The sequence below is a fragment of the Rhincodon typus genome, chromosome 31 (genome assembly GCF_021869965.1).
Source record: "Rhincodon typus isolate 14 chromosome 31, sRhiTyp1.1, whole genome shotgun sequence".
Taxonomy (NCBI): Eukaryota; Metazoa; Chordata; class Chondrichthyes; order Orectolobiformes; family Rhincodontidae; genus Rhincodon; species Rhincodon typus.
The window spans coordinates 30,036,850-30,063,548 of record NC_063362.1 but is presented as its reverse complement, the minus strand read 5'-3'; the positions used below and the strand labels follow the sequence as shown (position 1 = coordinate 30,063,548).

The 26,699-nt window shown below is 42.5% G+C and overlaps 1 protein-coding gene across 1 annotated transcript in view; it reads right to left on the bottom strand.

The window, feature by feature from the left end:
* ajap1 (adherens junctions associated protein 1) overlaps positions 1-26,699 on the bottom strand; it is a 161,556-nt gene that overhangs the window by 69,456 nt on the left and 65,401 nt on the right. Inside the window, exon 2 of the mRNA XM_048615310.1 lies at positions 6,805-6,892. Coding sequence (XP_048471267.1) covers positions 6,805-6,892 — 88 coding nt within the window. The remainder of the gene's footprint in view (positions 1-6,804; positions 6,893-26,699) is intronic.

Here is a 26,699-nt window from a genome sequence, read left to right as displayed (position 1 = left end):
TTAAAAATAGATATTCCAGCTTCTATAAATATTTAAAGAAGATAAAAGCTAAGAAAGTGAGCATTGGTTGCATAGTAAGTGAGACTGCAGAATTAATGATGGAAAATAAGGAAATGACACATGAATTGAACAGGTATTTTGTGTCAGTTTTCACTATTGAGGATAAAAGTAATTTTAGAGACAAATCAGTAAATAGGATGGGAAGGAAGATTCGGGAAAATCACAATCACCAGAGAAGTGGTAATAAGTAAACTGTTGGAGGCTTGAAAGTACACAGGTTCTGATAATCACATCATCCTAGGGTCTTAAAAGAAATGGTTAGTGAGTTAGTTGTTGCATTGTTTATAACTTCCCAAAACTCCATTGGCTCGTTCACAATTTCATGAGTTTGGAAGACAACAATCTTTTAAAACGTTTTTCTTTATTTAACGCATTTTTTTGATCAGCCTGTTCTGTGATGTTATTACACACCAATGGAGTAGGTGGGACTTGAATTCAGGCCTTTCAATCCAGTGGTAGGGACATTACCACTATGGCACAAGAGAGTCCCTTTTATTCAAAAAGGGGAGGAGGCAGAAAGCAAGAAAACACAGGCCAGTTACCTTAACAAAAGCCAAAAGAACTGCGGATGCTGTAAATCAAGAACAAAAACAAATTTACTGGAAAAGCTCAGCAGGTCTGGCAGCATCTGTGAAGGAAAAAAACAGAATTAACGTTTCGGGTCCGGTGACCCTTCCTCACAACTGGGTCTGAGTCCCCATTTCTGAGGGAGGATCACCGGACTCGAAACGTTAATTCTGTTTTTTCCTTCACAGATGCTGCCAGACCTGCTGAGCTTTTCCAGCAATTTGTTTTTGTTCCAGTTACCTTAACGTTTATTACAGGGAAAGTGATAGAAGCTATTACTAGAGACAGTACAGCAGGGCACTTGGATAAGTTCAAGAAAATTGGACAGAGGTAATGTGGCTTTATGAAAGGGAAATCATGTTTGACCAACAAATTGGAGTTCTTTGATGAATTAACACATGTTGTGGATAAAGTGGAACCAGGAGATGTACAAAACTTCCAGAAAACATTTGATAAGGCGACATATTAAAGATTATTGCTGTAAATAAAAGCTCATGGTGAGGGGTTAGCATATTGGCATGGACAGACGATTGGTTGGGTGAGTAGGAAGCAGAGAGGAGGCATAATTAAGTCTTTTTCAGGTTGGCAAGATATAATGAGTGTTGTGCCACAGGGATCAGTATAAGGACATCAACTCTTTGCAATTTATAAAAATGACTCAGATGAGGGGATTGAAGGTATAGTTGTTAAATTTGCTGATAGGTAGGAAAGCTAGTTCAAAGCGGACTTTGAAAGGAGGTTACAAAAGTACAATGAGAGGTTAAATAAGTGGCAAAGATATGAAAATTGGAGTATAATGTGGGAATATGTGAAATTGTCAATTTTGGCAAGAGAACAAGAAAGCAACAAATTATCTAAGTAGTGAGAAAATGAAGAGTTATGAGATGCTGAGAGATCTGGGTGTCTTTGTGCATGAACCACAAGAAATTAATATTCAGAGACAGCAGGTGATTAGAAAGGTCAAAAGAATGCTATCATTTATCATGAGGGGAATTTATCACAGTACAGACATGATGTTTCAGTTACACAGGGCACTGGTGAGACCCCGTCTGGACTACTGTGCACAATATCAATCACCTTATTTGAGGAAGAAAGTAAATGTATTGGAGGCAGTTCAGAAAAGGTTTACCAGACCAATCATTTGATGAGTGGGCAATCTTATAAGGAAAGCTTGGACAGATAGGCTTGTATCTATTTGTGTGTGTGTGCGTGTGTGCGTGTGCGTGTGTGCGCGTGTGCGTGTGTCTGTGTTTGGCATATATATGTGAGCCGAGGGTAACTGCTCTCTACATCGACGTCACTTTTGACCGAGTATGGTGTTAAGAAGCCCAAGCAAAACAAAAGTCTTTGGAGTCAGGAGGAAAAACACTTCACAGCTTGGAGTCATACCTAGTGCAAAGTAAGGCTGCGTTTGTTGGAAGTCAGTTGTATCAGCTCCAGGACGCCTCTGCAGGAGTTCTTCAGGGTAATGGCCTAGGTCCAACTATCTTTGGCTGCTTCTTCAACAACCTCCCCCAACCTCAAACACCCCATCATCAGATCAGAAGAGGGGATGTTTGCCAATAGTGCAATTGTGTTCAGCATCATTTGTGACCCCTTATACACTGAAGCAGTCCATGCCCACCTACAGCAACACCTGGACAATATCCAGGCTTGGGTTGTCAAGTGGTATATGACATTAGAGCCATACAACACTAATCTTGTAATCTGGGGTTGGCATGGTGGCTCAGTGGTTAGCACTCCTGCCTCACAGCACCAGGGAACTGAATACGATTCCATCCTTGGGCAACTATCTGTGAGGAGTTGGCACATTCTCCCTGTGTCTCCCCGGGTGTGCTGGATTCTTCCCACAGTCTAAAGATGTGCAGGTTAGGTGGATTGGCCATGCTAAATTGCCCCATAGTGTCCCAGGATGTGTCGGCTATATAGATTAGCCATGGGGAATGCAAAGTTACATGGATAGGGTAGGGGTGTGGGTTTGGGTGGGATGTTCTTCGGAGGGTCTGTATGTACTCAACGGGCCAAATGACCTGCTTCCACACATGATTCTACACAAGTGCCAGGCAAAGACTATTTTCAACAAGAGAGAATCTGAAACATGCCCCTTGACATTCAATGATATTCTCCTCACTGAATTCCCCACTATCAACATCCTGGGAGTTAATTTTTGACCAGAAATTCAATTGGACTGGTCACAAAGACTATAGCGCCAAGAGAAGTTAGACATTAGGAATCCTGCATCATTTAACTTGCATCCTGACCCTCAAAACCTGTCTATCAACTACAAGGCCCAAGCCAGGAATGTGATGGAATACTCTCACTTGCCTATATGAGTTCATATAGCACCATTCAGGTCAAAGTAGCCTGCTTGATTGGCACCACATCCGCAAATATTCACTCCTTCCACCTCAGCTGCAGCAGTGTGTACCATCTACGAGATTCTGTCAAGAAATTCATCAAAGTTCCTTAAACAGCACCTTCCAAACCCATGACCACTTCTACCTAGAAGGGCGAGGGTGACAGATACCTGCGTATGCCCCTCCAAGCCACTCACCTTCCTGACTTGGAAATATTTTGTCATTCCTTCAGTGTTGCTGGGTCAAAATCCTGGAACTTCTGCCCTGATGGCATTGTGGGTGTCCCCACTCCAAATGGGCTCCTATTTTTGAAGAAGGCAGCTCACCAGCACCTTCTCAAGGGCAGTTAGAGATGGGCAATAAATGCTGGCCTAGTCAGCAAAGCACATATTCCTCAAATGAATAAAGGCCAAATGACTCAGCACTGAGCACCACTGGAAAAGGCCTACTATGCAATCCATCAACATTTGCTTTCTGCTACCAGAAAATTTTAGTTCCAAGTTATATCCCATGGACTTTTGCATTCCTACCAGTCGGCTATGTGGAACTTCCATCAAAAAGTTTCCTCAAATCCATGCTGACTACATCAATAAATATAACATGGGAAAATCTACTTTGATAAAAAAAGAATAAAAAAGTAAAATATTATTTACCTGTAGAGAAACTAGAGAATACTGCGGCTCACAGGGATCTAAGTGTCCTCATATGTGAATTACCAACAGTTAGCGTGCAGGCACAGCAAGTAATGAGTTGGAATGCTGACTTTATTGGAATACAAAAGTGGGAAAGTCTTGTTGGAACTTAGTGTTAGAGAAACATCACCAATTGTACTGTATACAGTTTTAGTCTCTTTAAATAATGGGGGCGGGGAAGTATACTTGTCTAGGAGGCAGATCAAAGAAGGTTCACTAGGTTGATAACAAGGTGTAGAGCTGGATGAACACAGCAGGCCAAGCAGCATCATAGGAGCAGGAAGGCTGACGTTTCGGGCCTAGACCCTTCATCAGAAATTCAGCCATTTTTGATGAAGGGTGTAGGCCCGAAATGTCAGCCTTCCTGCTCCTACGATGCTGCTTGGCCTGCTGTGTTCATCCAGCTCTACACCTTGTTATCTCAGATTCTCCAGCATCTGCAGTCCCTACTATCTCTCACTAGGTTGACCCCTGGGATGAAAGGTTGTTCTTTAAGGAAAGTTTGAGCAGTTTAATCCTATCCTCATGGAGTTTGGAAAAATGAGAGGTGGTCTTATTGAAATATAAGATCCCAAGGGCGAATGGCATGGGGTGGGGGTCACAGTATGGAGACTGAGAGAATGTTTCTGTTGCTAGGGAATCTCGACCTGGGGGCATAGTTTCTAGAATAAAGAGTCAGCCACTTTCAACAGAGCTGAGGAGGAATCCCTTCCTAAGAACAGTCACGAGTCTTTTGAATTCTCTACCCTAGAGGGCTGTACATGCTGGGTCATTGAAAATAGTCAAGGTTGATTTTTGAGCTGTAGAAATATTAAGGATTATGGAGTGAAAGCTAAAATTAGACCAGCCAAGATCTTATTCAATGAGAATAGCTTGAGGAGTAGCATGAATTATTCCTGCCTGTATTTCTTGTGCTCTTCTCAAATGTGTTTAGCTTCATTGAAAAATTCAAACGGCTTCGTCCAACTCTGAACATTGTCTTGTTGCCAGTCCTTGATTAATTTGTACCATTCTAAATAACGTTCGTGTCATTCCTCAGGACTTTTCCAATAATTTGCCGAGCAGTGAGATTAGAGTCACTGTTCTGCATGAAGTGGAAAATTCCAATAAAAAAAAGTAATATTTTGGATTGGCTGCAATAGTCATAAAGGAGCTCCATTTTAGAGTAGACAAGATAAATCAGAAGGCACGCAACACCAGTTTGTAGTCCAACAGATTTATTTAAAATCACAAGCTTTCGGAGTGTTGCTCCTTAGTCTTCTGACAAAGGAGCAGTGTTCCAAAAGCTCATGGGTTTTAAATAAACCTGTTGGACTACAACCTGATGTCCTGTGACTTCTGACTTTACCCACCCCAGCCCAACACCAGCATCTCCACATCCAAGATAAATCAGACCAGTATGTCTCCTTTGCCAGTTTTTTGCATCTTTCCCTTATCTCGCTTCTTTCTTTTTAAAATAACAGTGCAATGCTAGCTGTTCTCTAACCCACCTGCACAATGCCTATAACCAGAGAGGACAGTAAGGTGTGTTTTCTTAGCAGCTAGGGATACATTGCATATGGAATTGGCAATTTATTTACTTTCAAATATGTTGAATCGCTGAAGATTTCCTCTCTCAGTATTTGTCCCATCCAATATTTCATACCCTTCCTCCTTAACTACAAGATCTGTATTGTACCCACTGCTGTGAAGACAGTTACAATATATTTACCAAGAACTGTACCTTTCTCTTCCCCATGAACTAACAGCTTCCCTTTTTGGTCCTTAATAAATCACACATTTATTTCAATTGATCTCTAGCTGTCTATTCGTTTGTAAATCATCTCTGAGTCCTCCGCGCTCTTAATTGCCAATATTTTTTCACACCATTTCTTTGTTTTCCTAATTTCCTTTTTAGTTTTGCCCCTGCACTTACAATTGTATTTTACATGTCACCCCTTTAACCGAATGAATCAACTTCATTTCTCCCTGTTGCTCTGCCTCTACACACTGCAGAGTTCACTTATGTCCAGGATCAAAGAATTCACCTCATGGTCCTAGATGGGGTGAACACAGAGATAAAGACACAAACAAGCTGCCAGATATGACCTTCCATCTGCACTGACATCGTTTTAAATCAATCCTAATGCCAATTACCCATCTTGCCTAAGGCAGTCTCTCCATGAAACATGACACGTATTCTGCTTTAACTTTGTTCACAGATCAGCCAACTCCCCACCCTTTTGGGCAAAAAAAACTACCGTTCCTCACAACTTTCAAAACATTTAAATATTGGTTCATTATCTTCAGGCCCTCCTCAGATTTTAACCTTCAAGAACTTAACATAGGAAATCCGTTGGGTTCAAAATCCAAATAGCTTCATGCACATTTTTAACAGTTAGTGTTTCAGAATAATAGTGATATCGGAAGCCTGTGGGGAAAATGCTTTGAATAAAAGCATGATTGTTATCTCAAGGAGTGCAATACACTTTAGCAGATGCTCCTGCACTCCTGTCACTATTCATTCCTTACTGTAGATACCTGGTCATTTCCGAACTACAAGGTGCTATTGGCAACTTTTACTAAGGGACACTAAGTGTCATGTCTCATGCTGGCATTACCAGTTATGAGAAGGGGGCTTGGTGGTCATAGCTTTAATGACCCTAGCACACAACTCAAGATATCACCAATTAGAAATATGTCCTTCAGAGACTGCAAGGTAGCTGAAATGGTGGTGAATAAAAATGTTACTCTGGTGCAATAAGAGGCATGTATTATGTGGTTGACTCTGATCCTCCTTTTGTTGGAGTTGTTCTATAACGTACATAACCATGGCTGGAAGGACTCATGACAATGGGAGTCTAAAATCTTCTGCCCCATAACACTAATATTCCTAATCTATAGTGAGCATTGATTTGACCAAAAACATAAGAAGAAATCAGACAAGGGTAGAAATGCCAGTCAGTTGATAACTGAATTAATAATTTGAATGTCTCTCTTCCTTAGCAATCAATGGTTCTCCAAGGTATCAAACTATCATTGGCTTTTATAAGTGGTTGACCAACAGTTCTGAACTTCCAACATTATCCTTTTCAGTCTCAGTCTCCAATATTTTTAGATTTTTTTAAGCTCTCAAAGAACGTACTTACCAATTTTTTAAAACCAATGTTGTGATCAATGCAGCAACAACCATGATGAGGGAGACTGTGATGGTGATGATCTGGTGAACAGCCAAACCTAAAGATTAAAAGAGAAAAATGTCTTGTTTATTTTCTGTGCAGTATCTATTTCAGATACAATCTTCTGAGGATCCAGGCAGTTTTATTGTTCAAGCAAAAGCCATTAATACCAATGGCAAAAATCCTTCAAATTAAACACCTAGGGGTCAGGTACGTAATTCTTGGAAGTTTACAGAATGGAGACTTGGATAACACAGGGGCAAGAATGGTTGTTGGATGTTCCAGGGTATAGATGTTTCAAAAGAAATAAGGAGTGAGGTAAAGGAGGTGGGGGAGTGGCATTGCTAATCAGGGATGGTATCACAGCTGCAGAAAGGGAGGTCATGGAGGAGGGTTTACCTACTGAGTCAGTACGGGTGGACGTCAGAAACAGGAAAGGAACAGTCCCTTTATTGGGAGTTTTCCATAGATCCCCTAGTAGCAACAGAGACACTGAGGAACAGATTGGGAGGCAGATTTTGGAAAGGCGCAGAAGTAATAGGGTGAATAAGAACTGCCGATGCTGGAGTCAGAGATAACCCAGAATAGAGCTGGAGGAACACAACAGGCCAGGCAGCATCAGAGGAGCAGAAGAAGGGTCCCGACCCGAAACATCAGCTTTCCTGCTCCTCTGATGCTGCCTGGCCTGCTGTGTTCCTCCAGCTCCACACTGTGTTATCTCAAAGTAATAGGGTTGTTGTCAGGGGTGACTTCAACTTCCCTTATATTGACTGGAACTTCCTAAGTGTAAATAGTTTGGATGGAGTAGATTTTATCAAGTGTGTCCAGGAAGGATTTTTGACTCAATATGCAGATAGGCCGACTAGAGGTGAGGCCATATTGGATTTGGTGCTTGGCAAAGAACCAGAACAGGTATCAGATCTCTCGGTGGGGAGAGTATTTTGGTGATAATGATCACAACACCCTGACCTTTACTATAGTCATGGAGAGGGATAGGAGTAGACGATATGTGTAAGTATTTAATTGAGGGAGGGGGAATTATAATGCTATTGGCAGGAACTGCAGAGCATAAATTGGGAACGGATGTTCTCGGGGAAATACACAACAGAAATATGGAGGTTGTTTAGGGAGCAGTTGCTACGAGTTTTGGATAGGTTTGTCCCACTGAGGCAAGGAAAGGATGGAGAGGTGAAGGAACCTTGGATGTCAAGATGTGGAACATCTAGTCAAGAGGAAGAAGGAAGCTTATTTAAGGTTGAGGAAGCAAGAATTAGATAGGGCTCTAGAAGGTTACAAGGTAGCCAGGAAGGAACTGAAGAATAGACATAGGAGAGCTCGAAGTGGGTATGGAAAAGCTATGGCGGGTATGATTAAGGAAAACCCCAAGGCATTCTATACTTATGTGAAGAACAAGAGGATGGCCAGAGTGAGAGCAGAGCTGATCAGTGATAGTGGAGAGAACTTGTGCATGGAGTCGGAGGAGGTAGGGGAGGTCCTTAATGAATAATTTGCTTCAGTATTCACCAGTGAGAGGGATCTTGTAGTTTATGAGGACAGCATGAAACAGGCTGATATGCTCGAACAGGTTGATGTTAGGAAGGAGGATGTCCAAGAAATTTTGAAAAACATGAGGATAGAAAAATCCCCTGGGCCGATGGGATATACCCAAGGTTACTATGGGAAGCGAGGGAAGAGATTACTGCCCCTTTGGCGATGATCTTTGCATCCTCACTGTCCACTGGAGTAGTACCAGATGATTGAAGGGTGGCAAATGTTATTCCCTTGTTCAAGAAACAGAATAGGGATAACTCTGGGAATGACAGACCGGTCAGTCTTATTTCCGTGGTGGGCAAATTATTGGAGAGGATTCTGAGAGATAGTCTTTATGATTATTTGGAAAAGCACAGTTTGATTAGAGATAGTCAGCGTGGCTTTGTGAGGGACAGGCCATGCCTTACAAGCTTTATTGAATTCTTTGAGGGTGTGACAAAACACATTGATGAAGGCAGAGCAGTGGATGTGGTGTATATGGGTTTTAGCAAGGCATTTGATAAGGTTCCCCCATGGTAGGCTCATTCAGAAAGTAAGGAGGCATGGGATTCAGGGAAATTTTGGCAGTCTGGATACAAAACTGGCTGCCCAATAGGAGACAGAGGGTGGTAGTAGATGGAAAGTATTCAGCCTGGAGCTCGGTGACCAGTGGTATTCTGTAGGGAGATCCAGCACCTCCAGAGGAGACAGCAGCACTCAGCCCTGCCGAGTCTTCACCATCCCCCCAGACCTACCCCTTACTGAGGACGAACGGTCAGTCCTCAGTAAAGGGCTCACCTTTGTCCCCCTCCACCCACAGATCAACGAATACCGCTCACGCTTGGACATAGAGCAGTTTTTCCGCCGCCTCCGCCTCCACGCTTACTTCTTTAACCGTGAACCTAACCCTCCCTCTACTGACCCCTTCTCCCGCTTCCAACACACCCCCTCCTCCTGGACACCACCCCAAGGCCTCCTACCCTCCCTCGACCTCTTCATCTCCAACTGCCGTCGAGACATCAATCGCCTCAACCTCTCCACCCTTCTCACCCACTCCAACCTCTCCCCCGCAGAACGTGCAGCCCTCCGCTCCCTCCACTCCAATCCCAACTTCACCATAAAACCCGCGGACAAGGGAGGCGCAGTTGTAGTATGGCGCACTGACCTCTACATCGCCGAGGCCGGACGCCAACTCTCCGACACCTCCTCCTACCGCCCCCTTGATCATGACCCCACCCCTGAGCACCAAACCATCATCTCGCAAACCATCCACAACCTCATCACCTCAGGTGACCTCCCACCCACGGCCTCCAACCTCATCGTTCCCCAACCTCGCACTGCCCGCTTCTATCTCCTTCCCAAAATCCACAAACCTGAATGCCCTGGTCGACCCATTGTCTCCGCCTGCTCCTGCTCCACCGAACTGATCTCCAACTATCTAGACTCCATTTTCTCCCCCTTGGTCCAGGAACTCCCTACCTATGTCCGTGACACCACCCACGCCCTCCACCTCCTCCAGAACTTCCAATTCCCCGGTCCCCAACACCTCATCTTTACCATGGACGTCCAGTCCCTCTACACCTGCATTCCCCATGCAGATGGCCTCAAGGCCCTCCGCTTCTTCCTGTCCCGCAGGCCCGACCAGTCCCCCTCCACTGATACCCTCATCCGCTTAGCCGAACTCGTCCTCACACTCAACAACTTCTCTTTCAATTCCTCCCACTTCCTACAGACAAAGGGGGTAGCCATGGGTACCCGCATGGGCCCAAGCTACGCCTGCCGCTTTGTAGGTTACGTGGAACAATCCCTCTTCCGTACCTACACCGGCCCTAAACCCCACCTCTTCCTCCGTTACATTGATGACTGTATCGGCGCTGCCTCGTGCTCCCACGAGGAGCTCGAACAGTTCATACACTTCACTAACACCTTCCACCCCAACCTTAAGTTTACCTGGACCATCTCTAACACCTCTCTCCCCTTCCTGGACCTCTCTGTCTCCATATCGGGCAACCACCTAGAAACCGATATTCATTTCAAGCCCACCGACTCCCACAGCTACCTAGAATACTCCTCTTCCCACCCACCTTCCTGCAAAAATGCTATCCCCTATTCCCAATTCCTTCGCCTCCGCCGCATCTGCTCCCAGGATGAGGCATTCCACTCCCGTACATCTCAGTTGTCCTCGTTTTTCAAGGATCGTAACTTCCCCTCCTCGGTGGTCGAGAACGCCCTCAACCGTGTCTCCCACATCTCCCGCACCTCATCCCTCACACCCCGTCCACGCAATAAAAACCAAAAAAGAATCCCCCTCGTCCTCACGTACCACCCCACGAACCTCCGGATCCAACGCATCATCCTCCGACACTTCCGCCATCTGCAATCCGACCCCACCAGCAAAGACATCGTTCCCTCCCCACCCTTATCTGCTTTCCGGAGGGACAACTCTCTCCGTGACTCCCTTGTCCGCTCCACACTCCCCTCCAGCTCCACCACACCCGGCACTTTTCCCTGCAACCGCAGGAAGTGCTACACCTGCCCCCATACCTCCTCCCTCACCCCCATCCCAGGCCCCAAGAAGACTTTCCACATCAAGCAGATGTTCACCTGCACATCTGCCAATGTGGTATACTGCATCCGCTGTACCCGGTGTGGCTTCCTCTACATCGGGGAAACCAAGCGGAGACTCGGGGACCGCTTTGCAGAACACCTACGCTTGGTTCGCAACAAACAACTGCACCTCCCAGTCGCGAACCATTTCAACTCCCCCTCCCATTCCTCAGACGACATGTCCATCCTGGGCCTCCTGCAGTGCCACAACGATGCCACCCGAAGGTTGCAGGAACAGCAACTCATATTCCGCTTGGGAACCCTGCAGCCCAATGGTATCAATGTGGATTTCACAAGCTTCAAAATCTCCCCTCCCCCTACCGCATCCCAAAACCAGTCCAGCTCGTCCCCGCCTCCCTAACCTGTTCTTCCTCCCACCTATCCCCTCCTCCCACCTCAAGCCACACCTCCATCTCCTACCGACCAACCTCATCCCGCCCCCCTTGACCTGTCCGTCCTCCCTGGACTGACCTATCCCCTTCCTAACTCCCTACCTACACTCACCTTTCCTGGCTCCATCCCCGCCTCTTCGACCTGTTTGTTTCCTCTCCACCTATCCTCTCCTCTATCCCTCTTCTATCCGCCTCCCACTCTCTCCCTATTTATTTCAAAACCCCCTTCCCCTCCCCCTTTTCTGATGAAGGGTCTAGGCCCAAAACGTCAGCCTCTCTGCTCCTATGATGCTGCTTGGCCTGCTGTGTTCATCCAGCCCTGCACCTTGTTGTCTCGGTATTCTGTAGGGATCTGTTTTGGGACCTCTGCCCTTTGTGATCCTTATGAATGACTTGGATGAGGAAGTGGAGGGGTGCATTAATAAGTTTGCAGGAGACATAAAGGTTGGTGGAGTTGTGGATAGTGTGGAGGGCTGTCGTAGGTTGCAACGGGACATTGACAGGATGCAGAGCTGGGCAAAGAAGTGGCAGATGGAATTCAACCTGGAAAAATGTGAAGTGATTCATTTTGGAAGGTCGAATTTGAGTGCAGAATACAGGGTTAATGGCAGGATTCTTGGCAGTGTGGAGGAACAGAGGGATCTTGAGGTCCATGTCCATAGATCCCTCAAAGTTGCCACCCAAGTTGATAGGGTTGTTAAGAAGGCATATGGTGTGTTGGCTTTCATTGGCAGGGGGATTGACTTTAAGAGTCGTGAGGTTATGCTGCAGCTCTATAAAACCCTGGTTCGACCACACTTGGAATGTTGTGTTCAGTTCTGGCTGCCTCATTGTAGGGAGGATGTGGAAGCTTTAGAGAGGGTGCAGAGGAGATTTTAGGGACTGGACTTTATGGCAGGTCTTATGAGGAAAGATTGAGGGAGCTGGGGCTTTTCTCATTGGAGCGAAGAAAGATGAGAAGTGACTTGATAGAAGTGTACAAGATGATGAGAGGCATAGATAGAGTGGATAGTCAGAGACTTTTTCCCAGGGAGGAAATGACTATTACAAGGGGGCATAATCTTAAGGTGATTGGAGGAAGGTATAGGGGAGATGTCAGAGGTAGGTTCTACACACAGAGAGTGGTGGGTGCGTGGAATGCACTGCCAGCAGTGGTAGTGGAGTCAGATACATTAGGGACATTTAAGCAACTCTTGGATAGGCACATGGATGATAGTAAAATGTAGGGTATGCAGGGTAGTTTGATCTTAGAGTAGTATAATAGGTCAGCACAACATTGTAGGCTGAAGGGCATGTACTGTGCTGTACTGTTCTATGTTCTATATTCTAGATGGGGTGGTTAAGAAGGCATTTGTCTTCATTGCTCAGACTTTTGAGTATAAGAGTTGGGATGTCATATTGGCATCTTCTGGAGTACTGTGTCCAGTTCTTTTCGCCCTGATTTAGGAAAGATATTATTAAGCTGGAGAGGGTTCGGAAGAGATTTGCCAGGATGTTGCCGGAATGGAGAGTTATAAGGAGAGGCTGGAAAGGCTGGGACTTTTTCAGTGAGCCTAAGAGGTTGAGGGGTGACGTTATAGAGGTTTATAAAATCATGAGGGGCATAGATAAGGTGAATGGCAGGTGTCTTTTCCCTAGGGTGGGGGATTTCAAAACAAGAGGGCCATATTTTCAAGGTGAAAGGCGAAGGCTTTAATAAAGACATGAAGGACAACTTTTTTTACATATACAAAGAGTAGTTCATGTGGGGAATGAACTTCCAGAGGAAGTGGTGGATGTGGGTACAGTTAGACTGTTTAAGACATTTGGATAAGTACATGAATAAGAAATATTTGGAGGGATATGGGCCAAGCGCAAGCAGGTGAGACTAGTTTTGTTTGGGATTATGGTCGGCATGGACTGGTTGGAGTGAAGGTCTGTTTCCGTACTGCATGACTTTATAAATCTTAAAAAAAACAAATATTTTCACTGGCTGGTGAATCAACAGCTACAGGAATATTCACTGGATAAGGAAGAAGTAAAAAGTTCCTAAGAGGGTGAGTGGTTCCTCTCACTCACAGGGTTATTAGAATCTGCAGATTTAACAAAACGATTTTTAAGTTTGTGACTTTACCAACAGCTAGCCAAAACTCTTCAAGGAGAAATGCAAAAAGGATTTTCTGGGATTTTGGGATTATTGAAGGCTTCACCTCCACAAAGAATAAGAAATTGGGATTGGTGCATTTCATATCAATGTTAAACTCGGGAAATGGGATTGGAACATGCCATCCCAGGACTAAAATTTGGCAAATAAAATTGGGGTAGATTTTTCCATTGTTAGAGCTAACATTAACACAACACAGGATACCCTCCTTCTGCCCTTTAGTTTGTAAGTTTCTACTGCAAGGAATGGTGCTAATTTCGAAGAACCATTGTCAATTTCGCAATTTATAATTCATCCCAACTAAACTAAAACAAAGTCAAATAGTCAAAAAAAATGAGCTAGCAATAAAGTTAGGCAGATTCAGGTCCAACCCAGAGTGATAGAATACCTAAGTGTAACTACAAATAAAGAAAGTTAAACAGAGATTTATGCAAAGATACTCAGATTGATAGACATGGATATACGTTTTTTGACACGTGAAGGGCTATAGTGATAGATGCAGAGATATGTACACAGATAGCTACACAAATGAATAGAGTGATAGACAAATATTGATATATACTGAGATAAATTAAGAAAGAAAAGTAGGATGACAGGTATGCAAAGAAATGATAGAATGGATGGAAGGTTAGTGCAATCTAGTGATATAAAAATCAACAATTAGGATCCACTGATAGAGGCTTACATTTGTTTAAGTCAGGCTGAACCAGCAACCCTTTAAAAATAGCAGGTGAGACCTGAGCCCAGAATTTCTACCCAGACTCTCATTTCCAGGAATCCTGGTTGGGACAAGATAAGGGTACAAGTAGTCAACCCATACACAACAGTCTTGACCTTACAGTCTTCATTTTGGGGCATTTAAAGACATCATACATGTTGATGAAATAGGTTCATTTTAATAGTTGATGTTGTTGATAGATTGCTGTGTAAATTTAGACAGTAGAAAGATATAATTTCACTCCTCACTGGGGTAGTACTTTGTAAATCAAGCCCCATTAGTCCCAGAATTGGACACAAAAGTTAAAGGTTTTATCAAAGCATTCAAAGTTCCTCAGGTTACCTGTCAAACAGACCTGGGTTAACAGAAAATACAGACCAAGTTTCTCTATTTAACAAGAACTATTTAATCTAACCACAGATAAACAACTATGAAATGGTGACGTATCATTCTTCTAGTTAAAACTCTACTACCCTTTCTAAGACATCCTTACGTACACATATGGTGAGACACAGACGAAAAATAAATGGTATTACAGGTAGAGGGAAAAAATACGGGGAAGCAATACAATAATACCAGTCCTCAGGATTCAAGAAAATGTTCCTTTTGTTTCCTAAGTCCTTCAGTTCACTGATCATTTCCTTTACAGGAGCTACAGAACAACTGGTTTATAAATTGTAAAGTCTCTGATGCATTGGTTAAAAGTCACAGCTTGCAGCAACTGGTGAAAGAAAACAAACTGGCTTTCTTCAGACTTCATGTATTTTAATAGAGAAACACACCAACTAGCCTTTCAGCAGTCTGAAGGCTTCTGCCAGTATTGTACCCACCCACAAGCTCTTCAGCTACCTAAGAGCCAACCAGATAAGTGTTGTCATGCTGATGGCCTTTGACATCCACAACTGGTTACGACTTCAGAAACCTATCAACAACCTGTTGCTAGAGGGATCCACTTTGTACACAGATCCCTAGAGCCAGTCTGTCAATAAACACCCGCCTCATTGTTTGAATGAAGCAGTAGTGTAAACACCACATGGTGAGTTTTAGTAAATTGCCTTATTTTATTAAAAAGTACAGTTTTATCAAATTGTCCTGCTATCTCAAAGATTCTATTCCTTCATTGAATTAATTGCATTTATTAATTAGCATTAGATTGGGTAACGGGGAAGTGCAATGAAATCTGGGTGGCCTTGTGCACCAATTGCCGAGAGCAATTATGCAGGTGCAGCAGGTGGTGAAGAAGACAAGTGGCATGTTGGCTTTCATAGCAAAAAGATTTGAGGACAGGAGCAGAATAGTTTGTTGTACTTGTACAGTGTCTTATCAAGACCCTATGTGTGGTATTTTGTGTAGTTTTCTGGAAACGGACAGCGTGAAATGAAGATTTACCAGTCTGATTCCTGGGATGGTAAGACCAGCATATGATGAGAGACTGGATCAGTTCCAAATACTTCACTGGAGTTTAAAAGAGTGGAGGGGATCTCACAGAAACTTAAAAATTTCTAACGGGACTAGACAGGATAAATGCAGGAAAGGTGTTCCCAATGACCAGGAAACCCAGAACCAGGGGTCACGGTTCAAGGCTATGGGATAGGCCATTTAGGGACTGAGATGAGAAATTTCTTCACCCAGAGAGTGGTGAGCCTCTAGAATTCTCTACCACAGTAAATGGTTGTAGGCTGAGATTTTGAATGTTTTCAAGGAGTTAGATATAGTTCTTAGGGCCACATAGATTAAAGAGTTTGGATGATCAACCAGGCAGTGCAGGTTCAAATGTTCGAATGACCTACTCCTGCTCCTATTTTCTATGGTTCTATTGTGGGCTTGATTACATCAGTGCACCAGTATTTAAATTTATCTGCACATCTACTAGTAGCATTTCACAGGAATAGGAGGCAGAATACTGTTAGTTGATGTTTCCCTTTATAAAACTGATCGTTTTTCAGGGTTTAATGGTCTTAAATCAACCACAGTTGAAAACTGAGAAGCTGATAGTCCATCCCTGCCACAATATATTGACATTGAGTTTGTTTTCTGGTATGGGAGTTTTACCAACGAAGTAATATTTTTCCTCATAGACTGTAACCATCCTTGCTGATAAATGCCATTGAAATATTTTACACAGATTTTAGGAAACTCTTGAAGTTCACATTCCCTGACATCCTGGGGATTCAGGGGCCTTGCAAAATGCTTTATTAAACCCTCACGCCAGATTGTCGCAGCTTAATTGCAATATTCTGAGGCTGTCTTGCAATGCAAACAAAATTTCGATGTCTGCAGCCTTGACAGGACACAGTTGCTTCAGTTACAGGCCAACAAACCTTGAGCAATGTTGTAGAGACTAGCATGCCTCTGAAACACAAAGATGCAATGGCAACAATTTATTTTCAGAAATCCTGCCACTCCACTTCTCTCCAGCCTGGTTAATCAAGGACATATGGTATTTTAATTGGGATGTAGGAACAGAGGCACTTGGCAATATACACAAACAGACCTTCGAAGGTAGCAGGATGAGTTAACAAAAGCTGTACGGAGTCCTTGGCTCATGTTTTGTGTTGAGGCAGACAAAGCTAGCAGCACTTAGAAGCAGCAGGCAGAACCTGATTCCAGGATTCCCGCCCACATTTCCAGCAAATTTGTTTGGTGCAGGATAGCCATTCTATAGTAGCACTCTTTAGCTTGCACTTTCCATGAAGTGGTCATGATGCGCGATGGTTGCTGAAAATTTCAAAATCCCTTGCAGTTTTGATGGAATGGACTCATTCCACTGGTAGATGTTGCTGAGAGGAATCATGAACAATAAGGGAGTCCTAGTTATGAATGGGCAGCCAGGAAATGGGTAACAACCATACAACATTCATGGAATACATTACCACCTTCATTTCTCAAAGAATTGTCAATCACTGTCATTCATCCTATCAACTTGAAAGAAACTGTTATCCACTTCAAACCTCTTATGCAAATAAACACACAGGTATTGAAAAAATAATATTGAGGAAAAATTAGGTTATTAGAAAATAAAATAGATTTCAAGCAAATATAATTTGTACACGCCCCTGCAACTGTGTAAACATCGTCTGCTGAGCTCAATGGATTACTGATTCTTAGAGCTCAGTCAGCCTTCATATAAAAGCAATATGGTGGGTGTTTTTTTAAACAAAAGCAGATACTTATTTACAAGAATTAAGAGGTCTGAAGTGGATAAAAGCTTTCAGAAATGGATACTATGAATGATTGTGATTGATTGACATTGTAAGAGGTTTAATGTGGCTGGATTTTGCTCTAAGTATATTTTAAAAGCAAATGCTTATGTCATCAGTTCTAGGATTATTTCAGAGTGGCCAGACTTGCCAATGACTCACTGGTTCTGGACAGGTTGGATAGTGGAAGACTGGGTCTGAAAAATACATGGGGCAATATGGAGGTGCACACAAGGAAATGAGCTGTAGAGAAAGGATGTGGGAGTTATGGGAAATATGGATGCATGAGGGGGAGGTGATGGCCTAGTGGTATTATCATTGCACTCTTAATCCAGAGACTCAGATAACATTCTGGGACATGGGTTTGAATCCTGCCTTGGCAGATGGTGGAATTTGAATTCAATAAAATATCTGGAATTAAGAATCTAAATGATGAGCATGAATCCAGTGTCGATTGTTGGAAAACCAATCTGGTTCACTAATGTCCTTACCTGGTCTGGCCTACATGTGACTCCAGACCCACAGCAATGTGGTTGACTCTGAATTGCGCTCTGGGCAATTAGGGATGGGCAATAAATGCTGTCTGGTCAGTGATACCCTCATCCCATGAATGAATAAAGGGAAAAAAAATGGACTAGAATGGGCATGGGGCTGACAGCTGTTGAGGTAAAGGCTCAAGGGCTTGATAGTCGTGATTATAACTAGGCTGTTATCCTGGTAGACAGAAGTGGGCCCTATTGCCTGGTGGCATCACCAGCAACTGCCTCTATTGCTGCCTTTGGCTGTAGCAGGCCCCAACAACATTCCACCCCATCTCCCATCATGTGAATAAGGTAGAAAGGAGTCACAAAGAGGTCTGCAGGATTGACAACTTTGCCAAGTCATTATAGTAGTCACCTCAAGAAAATTCCAATACCTTGTCTCAACAATGGAAGTGTAGAGCAGAAAACCAGGGAAGCTATGCCAAATCCTTATAAAATGCTGCCTAGCTGTCTGCTAATATATTCGGTCCAATTCTGGGGGGTACATTTGAGGAAGGATGTCAAAGTATGAAGGAGATTTACTAGAATAGTGGCAAAAGATTGATACCTCAATTATGTTCAGCTTTCTAAATTTGTGGATAAATCAACTTTTGAGCAAGGTGATAGTCAATACTGAGGAGATGGCAATAAATTACAAGAGGGCGATTATAAACACTTGGTGATATTATGCTAAATGTGTGCTGAATCTCAGTTGGACTTCATTTAGAGTATTGCAGTTGTGGTTGCCCTAAGATACAATGAGACTAGAGTGGATACAGAGAAGATTCACAAGGAATGATATCAGAAATGTGTTGGTTACATATCAGGAAAGGATTGACAATCTCAGGCTCTTCCATCTCAAAAATAGGCTGAGGAGTGACAGCAATGAAAATTATCAGAAGTTTTCCTAGAGTGAATACAGAATATTTCCTCAAGTGGAAAAGAGCTTAACCAGATGAATCAATACAAGTTAGTCAACAAGAAATCCATTAGAAAAATTAGGAAAATAAAGCACAACTTCTTCACCCTAAGATATTAAGAATGTGGAACTCTCTACCATGGGGAGTGGTTGAAGTGAACAATATAGATGCATTTAAGGAAAAACTTGGCAATTATATGGAGGATTAGGGAATTCTAGGTATCGTGGTAGATTTTGAAAAGGCTCAATTGGAGCAGTGTACTTCTCCCAACTCCAATATAATGCTGAAAATCTTGACCAATGTTAAGGAATGATACTCTCCCTCCCACCTAATGTTTTCCCTCGCTTTGCCAGGACCCGTTCTCTGAAACTGCAATCTTTGTCCACTGGGATGCTGGGAATGTTCAACCGTCATCTGCAGATCATTGGCCGCATGTAAATAAGGCCCAAGATGCAATAACAAGTATGCATCTGACCTACCTTGTCCAACACAGGAATCAAACTTATGATTAGGCCTTTGTATTGAGGAAGTGGTTTCAAAACTGGGCTCTATCTTACTGAAAGCCTCAGCTATCCAAATAATTCAAGATTGTGAAGTGTGTGTTGTAACATTCTGACATTCTGAGGGATGACATAAGTGCAGGTTCATTCCTGCTAAGGGAATGATCCTATTATGAACAGGAACATCAATACTAGTTTAATGATGGAAAGATTAAAAGATGAAAGGAAGAAAGGGTAAAAATTGAGTAAAAGCCTCTTTTACTAACAGAACAGAAAAATACCAGCCATTACTGTTTAAAGTTTCTTTAATGTTTTGCTTTACTTTGCTTTCATTTTATGCACATTAGAACTTGCTATATTATCCATCCATCAAGTCAGCATTCTGGACTATGCGTGAAGGTCTAAGTCTTATTCCATACAAGAAGTTTCAAGGCCCAACTTACTTCTCATGATTGTTTCTTCTCTGATCAATTGTTGACTCTGTCAAGCCACTTTACATCTTTACCAAGCTTCTCTTCAGAGGCAAAGTTACACCATGTGGAAAAACCTGACTGACCAATAAGAAAACAGATCTGTCTTGAGAGAGGAATGGTCCTGTGACATTTGGCCTTGGTCAGATTGGTAGCACATACAGTTACTGAAATGTATAACGTTCTGATGAGATTGCAGGATGGATTGCCGTAGCATTAAAGTATAAATGCATCCATAAACCATTGATGAAGGGTCTCTCTCATTCTTCCCTGTAACATTGTGCGTGATGATATAGGAAGTACAATTTTAATTCAAAATCTATTAATAGTGGTGACTCTAAAACCTGATGTGGAATAGAACATGACAGAATAGATCCTCCCTGACTTGGATCTCTGATCTATATTGTGTTAATATACAAGTGAGAAGTAAGAGTAGGCCAATTTTCTAACCTGAATGCTATATTGCCGACTCCAAATAACCTCTCACCCACTGCTCACCAAGAACCAATCCAACACTGTCTCAAAAATGTCCACTATCTTTTGAAGAAGTATTCCAAAAATTTTTGACTTTGAGAAAAAAGAACTCTCTTGGTCTCTATCTTAAATGGGCACCCTTATATTTTTAAATAGTGACATCTAGATCTAGATTTTTCAACAAGAGGAAACATTCTTCCCACAACCATCCTGTCAAGATTACTGAGGACTTTTCAGGTTTCAAACAAGTCACTTCACACTCTAATGGATACGAGCCTCGCCTTCCACATTTTCCTCATTAGACAACTCATCCATTTCAGTTATTAGTCTGGTAAATCTTCTCTGAATGCTTCCAATGTACTTACATCCTTCCTTATATAAAGGAGAATAGTGAACATAACACTCCAGATACCATCTCATTAGTGCCCTGTATAATTGAAGCATAACCATATCCAATTCACCTCACAATAAATTATAACATTGTGTTAGCTTTCCCAATTACTTTCTCTAGCTGGATACTAGCCTTTTGTGATTCACACATGAACACACCCAAATTCCTGTGCATCTCAGAGCCCTGCAATCTGTCATGATTTAGATAGTGTTTCTTTTTTTATTCTCCTTATCAAAATGGACACTTTCACACTTTCCACTTGCCAGATAATTCTGCACATACTCAGTTAACGCATCTACATTCCTTTAAGGCCTCCCCTTACGTCCCCTTCACAACTTTAATTTCCTACATATCTTTGTGCTATCCGCAAATGTTACAACCTTGTCTTCTGTCCTTTCATCCAAGTCATTGTAAAATAGTTACATTTTGGCACCCCCAAACTGAGCCTTCTGGCACTCCACTCTTTGAATCTTGCCAACCAGGAAAAAAAAAGCCATTTATGCCTACTCTGTTTCAGTTACCTAGTTAATCTTCTATTGATGCCAATGTTATCTCTTACACCATGAGCCCTGAAGGCCTCAGTTCATTTATGTGGCCAGAAATCACACAACACAAGGTATAGTCCAACAGGTTTATTTGAAATCACAAGCTTTCAGAGAACTGCCCCTTCACCTGATCAGGTGAAGAGGTGGTGCTGTGAAAGCTTATGATCTTAAATAAACCTGTTGGACTATAACCTGGTGTCCTGTGACTTCTGACCTTGTTCATCCCACTGGCACCTCTAATTCATTTATCTGAGCCAGGGAAACTGAATGTGGTGCCACAATTGGTCTCAATGCCCATGAGCCAGGAAAGGAAAAAAAAAACACTAGCCAACAAATCAAGTCCTGTGACTCTCTTGAGTAATTCAACAGCATCTCAACACACCATATCCTCACTCACACATAAACAGGCTATGTTTCAGTGTTAATATTCTCACCCCTGACTCAGCAGTTTATGGCTATTAGCTCTACCCATTTCAGACAATTCACAAAATTTAGACTAGAACTTCAGAGCAGTACAGAGGAAGTGCTACACTGCCAGAGGCTTTTGCATTTTTGATAAGTTTGTAACATGAGATTTGAACCTACAGATGGCCAAACGATCATGAAGCAAGGATTCTTTATTCCACTGATATCGGTCAGTTGCAAACAGGAAGGGAGATTAAGGATAAACAAGAAACTATTTACACTCATGGAATGACCATGTGGGTTACACTGAGCTTTTAATTCCTTTTTCTGCCTGCACTCCTTTCCATAAGCCCTCTGCCCATTCAACTGCCTCAATTGCCCTCCCTCACTATCACCACCTACTGCTGGAAGTCCCAAAGACCCTTTGCTTGATGTCCTCCATCACCATCGCCACCTGCTGGTGGAGCCACTATTAGAAGTCATTAAACCAAGGGCATTTATCCCTCGCAGTTGGTCCTAAAATATTGTGATACTATTCAAAGGGAAGCAAGAGTTCTCCAGTGTTCTGATCAATATTTAGTCCTTAACCAAATCAATATTTTAAAAAATGAAAATGTGGTCATTATCACATTGCTGTTTGTGGAACTTGCCATATGAAATTTGACTGCTCTGTTTCATACAGTCCATGACTTCTGCTACATGTAATTGGCAATATAGTTCTTTGTGATGTCCTGCAACTGTATAAGTGTGGGTCTTTCATTTATATGTAACAATACATGTGTACAGAAGTGTCCACAGATGACCAGTAGCTATAAAACTGTACTGCAGCATAAATCTTTTCTGCTCATAGTGCCGCTTTGCTGAAATGTCTACCACAGTTTACGGAGGCACTTTTGAAACTTCATATTTTAATTCCTGGAGCTTCATTCAAAGTACAGAACTATAAAAGGACACAAAATCAATTAGCAGGCTCAGTGTTCTGATTCCCGATACTTTTACTGCCAGTGGTGAAATTACACCAATAGGAACATTTTCTCATTGAATTTACTCGTCTAGACTCATGGAGTCAGAGAGCCATACAGCACACAAACAGACTGTTCTGTATAAAATAAAAAGAAAACAGACCCTTGAAACCCCCACCTGCCATTCACCTTATCTATACTCCTCATTATTTTATAAACCTCTTTCAGGTCACCCCTCAACTTCCTATGCTCCAGTGAAAAAAGTCCCAGCCTATGCAGCCTCTCCTTATAAATTAAAGCCTCCATTCCTGGTAAATCTCTTTTGAACTGTCTCCTGTTTAATAATATCGTTTGTATAACAGGGAGACCAGAACTGGACACAGTACTCAAGAACAGTCCTCACCAACATCCTGTACAAGCTCAACATAATATTCCAACCCCTATACCCAAAGGTCTGAGCAATGAAGGATAGCATTCTTAACCACCCTAACTATATCAATATCTGGATGAGTTTAGGCTGAGTGATTGCCAATGATTCCAACTAAACTCATTAATAATTATTAATCCTCTTCTTTTGTAGAAACTGGCATGTCTAAATCCCTGCAGGGGCAATTCGATGCACTTGCCGAGGAGTGGGCTGGGAGGTTGAGGTTGGGGTTGAGGTTTGGGAAGGTGGTGTGTTATGGGGCAGAAAGACTCAGGCTGGAAAACTATTTGCCTTTCCAAGATCCCCCAACCCCACCCATCATGCTGGTGTGAAGTATAACCCTCGCACCCAATGGTCAATGAATGGCCTTCAGGTCATGTCGTGTGGACAACCAGTCAGATTTACCTGAGGCTGGTTTGAGGTTGAGTGAAGGTGAGGGGGACAGGGAGGTGGTTTCTCCTTTTCAGACAGCCTGCGTCTAATGGATGGAACCCACTGGAAGCAAGAGTGGAATCTATGGCATTGCTCACCCTTCCCTTTACATCAACTGTCCTCGTGACAGAAGCGTGCCTGACGACTCGGAGACACTGTCTCACGTATCTACATTTCTGGGCTCCAGAATTGAGTATCATCCTCGAGCCCACTGCAGTGACCTCTGCTGCTGGCACCTAAGAGTGGCCGATCTTTGATTGACTGGCCACTCCTGGGGATGGGAAACTCCCCCACTGTAGGACCTAGGAACCCTGACAGCAAGCTGTAGACTGTCTGACTGGGATTCATCCTGTCGGTGTTTCTGGAATTTCACATTTCTCCAGTTGGCACTGCAGCCATTAAATTCCATGTGTGGCGTCGCTCTATGAATCATAAGGCTTTCACTATCTAGTTGACTGAAGAAGCCTTCTTAGTACTTCTTAGAAATATCAAAAAAACATTGCCTGTAAAGAATCTGTTAACTCTCATTTCTTCCAGAGACACTGCCAGACTTGCTGAGTTTTTCCAGCAATTTCTCTTTTAGTTTCTAATGTCCAGAATCCACAGTTCTTTTGTTTTTCTTTGTTCTATGTAAAGTTGTTCCCATCATTAAAAATGGACAGAGGAAGCAGAGAGATATGAAGACAATGAGTAAAAACAAAGTAAAATGACACGTAACAGAATTTTTTAAAAAATTAGAGTTAGTTATCATTTAAAAAAAGAACCAAACCAGGAGATAAGGAAAATATGGCAAGTCCCAAAGCTCCTTTCCCAGCTGAGAAAACAGGGTAAACCGTATGATTGAGTGAGCTGCATCATGTGCGTGACCATGGCAACAACTGGTGAAATGTGACCAAATGATCCAGAAATTTTCTGGAATTGTCTGTCAGCTTAAGGACTAAACTACTTTTCTACCAACCCAGCTAACTTTAGCAAAATTACTTCATCTCATAGCAACGAGAATGTGTGCAATTTTTCATGGGTCTTCACAATTGAGAAGGCTCCAAATGGATAATGGATCAGTGGAAAATGCAGCCTCAGAACATTTGTATTGAATGCTTGGTACAGTAATTAAAAAGATTTAGGAATGAAGACAAACAACGCATACTCAAAGGAGTTGTTCCGAATTGCAGCTACATGTCCAATGCAGGGCAGTAGAAATGACCAGATGGTAACAGATCACTTACCATCATATTTATGCTGTGATTCTGGTCATCATCATTTTGCATATGCTCTAAGATAGGAGGCTATTTAAGGCCAGAGGCCACCTTTAACATGTAAATATGTGTTCTTTGAGATACATGGAACTCAAGCCCCATCTGTAATTGAACTGTGCAGCATAACTAATGATACTCAAAGAGACCTTGGAAAGCCATTCAAAAACATTGAGTAGATCTTTTTGGTGTATAAAAAATAGGAAGGTCTTGCTAAAACCATACAACGCACAAGTCGACCACCCGGACAGTTTTGGTCTGTTTCCCTAAGAAATAATATACTGGCAACAGAGGCAGTTCTGAGATGGTTCATTTTGTTGATCCCAGGTTGAGTGAGGAGAGGTTGAGGAGGGTGGGTTTGTACTCATTGAAGTTTAGAAGAATGAGAGGAGACCTTATTAAAACATGTAAGATTCTTAAGAGGATTGACAGGGTAGATGCAGAGAGGTTGTAGCAGAGTCCATGGCATCATCTCAGTGTAAAGAGTCACCATATATGACAATGATAAAGATGAATTTATTCTCTCAGAGGATAATGAATCTGTGGATTTCTTTACCACAGAAGGGTATAGAGGCTGAGTCATTAAGTATATTAAAGGCTGAGATGGACAGATTTTTAGTCAGGAAGGGAATCAAGGGTTATGGAGAAAAGGCAGGAAAACAGAGTTGAGGATTATCAAATCAGCCATGATCTCACTGAAGGTTGAAGCAGAAAGGTCAGCTTTGTCCCTATGTCTTATTATCTCAGGTTTTGTTTTCAATTTGTGGGACTAAGAGACAAAGAAATGATGCTTCTTGTTTCACATAAGCTATCCTTGCAGGGCCAGCTCCCACATTGCAACCCTTCCCTTCCTCTTGGTCTAAACTGTCAGGCAATTCTAGATTGAAAACAGCTGACTTTCTTACCTCACAAAGGCTACATTGGAGGTTCAGTTTGACACATGCACCAGATTGAGGGAAATAAGGTTCAAGTCTCACATTGGCAGCTATAATGCCTAGCAACAATTTTTGCGAAACCAGAATATTGTCTTGTGTCAATCAGGCCTTTCAATAACTCCCATGGGATTTTCCCACATAAATATTTTTAGGAACAAGTGCAAAATGATACTATCTGGTATACATGAAATTGTAACCCTCATCCTACTTTTAACAGTTAACTGGCTAGATTTTTGTTCTTTATTTATGATCAGCTATCTGTATTCTTAACTTGAACAGTTGGATATGATGACAACTCACACTCACCCAGCATTATACTTGCCAGGTCTTGACGTCAGCAATAGGAAAGATGCTTGAGGGAATCATTTGTGATGCACTATATGGTTGGCAAATAAAGACGATATGAAAGATACCTATCATGTATTAGAGAAGGAAAGGAAATCCAATCTTATTAATCAAATGGTGCATTTTGAAACAGCTACCGGGTTGGTGGAAACGGGAAACCAGTAAACAGTGTGCAATTAGATTTTGATAAGATGCCACTTAAGTTTCATGTCTGTAAGATTGAAGTTTTGATGTATCAGTGGAAACCTAAGATGTTGGTTTGAGCATTGCCTTCAAGCCCATGGACAGGGAATAATTGAAGATGGATCTTGAGTTCATTGGAAATTCAATATAATTGATATTAGGGCTCCACATTCCTGCCCATCCCCAATCTGGTGCCCATGATATGTTGAACAGGAAGAGGCTGAAATCAGCAGCCTGCATGCCACTTTAACAAAAATCATTCATTGCTAACACGTCAGTTGAGTATTGTATCTTGTACACCATAGGAGAACTGGCGTAGTCAGATTCTTCACCATCTCAGGTGAAAAAATGTTAAGGAAGGAGGGTCTGCATCTTTTGGTGTGTGCCCCCATGGTGTGCCCAATCTAAGGAGGGATTACCCCAACGCATGGCCTCCAATGACGGTTTTGTGAAGGGTAGGTCGTACCTCACAAACCTTATTGAGTTCTTCGAGAAGGTGACCAAACAGGTGG